Source organism: Centruroides sculpturatus, unplaced genomic scaffold (assembly GCF_000671375.1).
Source record: "Centruroides sculpturatus isolate CEXI.00-Female unplaced genomic scaffold, Cexi_2.0 scaffold188, whole genome shotgun sequence".
NCBI lineage: Eukaryota > Metazoa > Arthropoda > Arachnida > Scorpiones > Buthidae > Centruroides > Centruroides sculpturatus.
In genome coordinates this window covers 405,659-407,371 of record NW_019384404.1, presented here as the reverse complement: position 1 = coordinate 407,371, position 1,713 = coordinate 405,659, and the positions used below count along the sequence as shown (strand labels likewise).

At 37.8% G+C, this 1,713-nt stretch overlaps 1 protein-coding gene across 1 annotated transcript; it reads left to right on the top strand.

The window, feature by feature from the left end:
* Positions 1 to 37: 37 nt before the first annotated feature.
* Positions 38 to 1,334, top strand: LOC111618770 (ATP-dependent DNA helicase pif1-like). Its single transcript, XM_023360343.1, has one exon. It carries the CDS (start codon positions 63 to 65, stop codon positions 1,332 to 1,334), a length of 1,272 nt encoding a protein of 423 aa, XP_023216111.1. The 5' UTR covers positions 38 to 62.
* The last annotated feature ends 379 nt before the right edge of the window (positions 1,335 to 1,713 follow it).

Genomic DNA, 1,713 nt, shown 5'->3' with positions numbered 1-1,713 from the left:
ATGATATATTGCATCAACATCGTACACGGTGCAACGATCTAACGATAACATTCAGCGACGCTATGTACAATGAAGCATTGATTGCTATTGAGGATCTTTGCATTGTCATTGCCAACTTATCACTCAGTCATTTCGGTATGAATTCGCCAAATCGAACTGCATCTGATTTAATGAACACTGAAATGAATCGTGAACTGCAGTACAACACTGTAGAAATGGCAGCGATTGTTACTCGCAACGTCCCACTAATGAATGACGAACAAAGAACCATTTATGACCGCATTATGCTCGCAGTTTCAGCAGGACAAGGTGGGTTCTTCTTTTTGGATGCACCGGGTGGAACTGGCAAAACATTCCTTATTTCGCTAATTCTTGCTGAAATACGATCAAATAATGGCATCGCATTGGCCGTTGCATCATCGGGCATTGCGGCAACTTTATTGGATGGAGGCAGAACAGCTCATTCAGTATTTAAGCTGCCACTAAATATTCAAAATAACCCTGACGCAGTATGCAACATTAAAAAACAATCGTCCATGGCCACCGTGCTGATACAGTGTAAAATTATCATCTGGGATGAATGTACTATGGCACACAAACATTCGCTTGAGGCGTTGAACAGGACATTGAAAGATATTAAAAACAACGACAAACTATTTGGTGGCACTCTGTTGGTCCATTCAGGAGATTTCAGACAAACACTTCTCGTCATTCCACGTTCAACATACGCTGATGAGATCAACGCTTGCTTAAAATCATCTCCATTGGGGCGTAATGTTGAAAAACTACAGCTGAAAGTAAATATGTGCATTCAAATGCTTCAAAATCCATCCGCTGAAACAATCTCAAAACAACTCTTAAATATCATTGATGGAAAAGTTGCTATAGATGAAACTGGATACGTAAAATTACCGACCGATTTCTGCACAATCGCTGATTCGCAAGATATTCTCATTGAACAAATATTTCCCGATGTACACACACAGTACATAAATCATGAGTGGCTTGCAGAAAGAGCAATTTTAGCAACAAAAAATGTAGACGTTGACAATTTAAATCTGAAGATACAACAGTTGTTGCCAGGGAACTTGGCATCATACAAATCTATTGATACAGTTTGCGATGCCAGCGAAGCTGTAAATTTTCCCACAGAGTTTTTGAACTCACTGAATTTGCCAGGCATGCCACCGCATAATTTACAATTGAAGGTTGGATATCCGATTATCTTGCTTCGTAATTTGAACCCGCCACGGCTGTGCAACAGTACGCGATTAGTCATTCAAAAATTAATTAAAAACGTTATCGAAGCCAGCATTTTAAATGGCAAGTTCTGAGGTGAAAATATATTAATACCACGCATTCCTATTATACCTACAGATGTGCCAATTCAATTCAAACGTATTCAGTTTACGATTATATTGACATTTGCAATGACTATCAACAAATCCCAGAGCCAAACGATGTCTATTTGTGGCTTAGATTTGAGGACACCATGTTTTTCTCATGGACACGTATATTTCTTATACGTGGCATGCACTCGAGTGGGTAAACCATCCAGTTTGTTTGTGTTAGCTAAAGATGGGCTAACAAAAAATATTGTTCACGCTATAGCATTAAGAAATTGATATTGTTTGTTAGTGTTACTGTCGTAATTGATTAATGATATATAATTTTAAGGAATAAATTATAATAACTTAAAAATAATAATGTTTG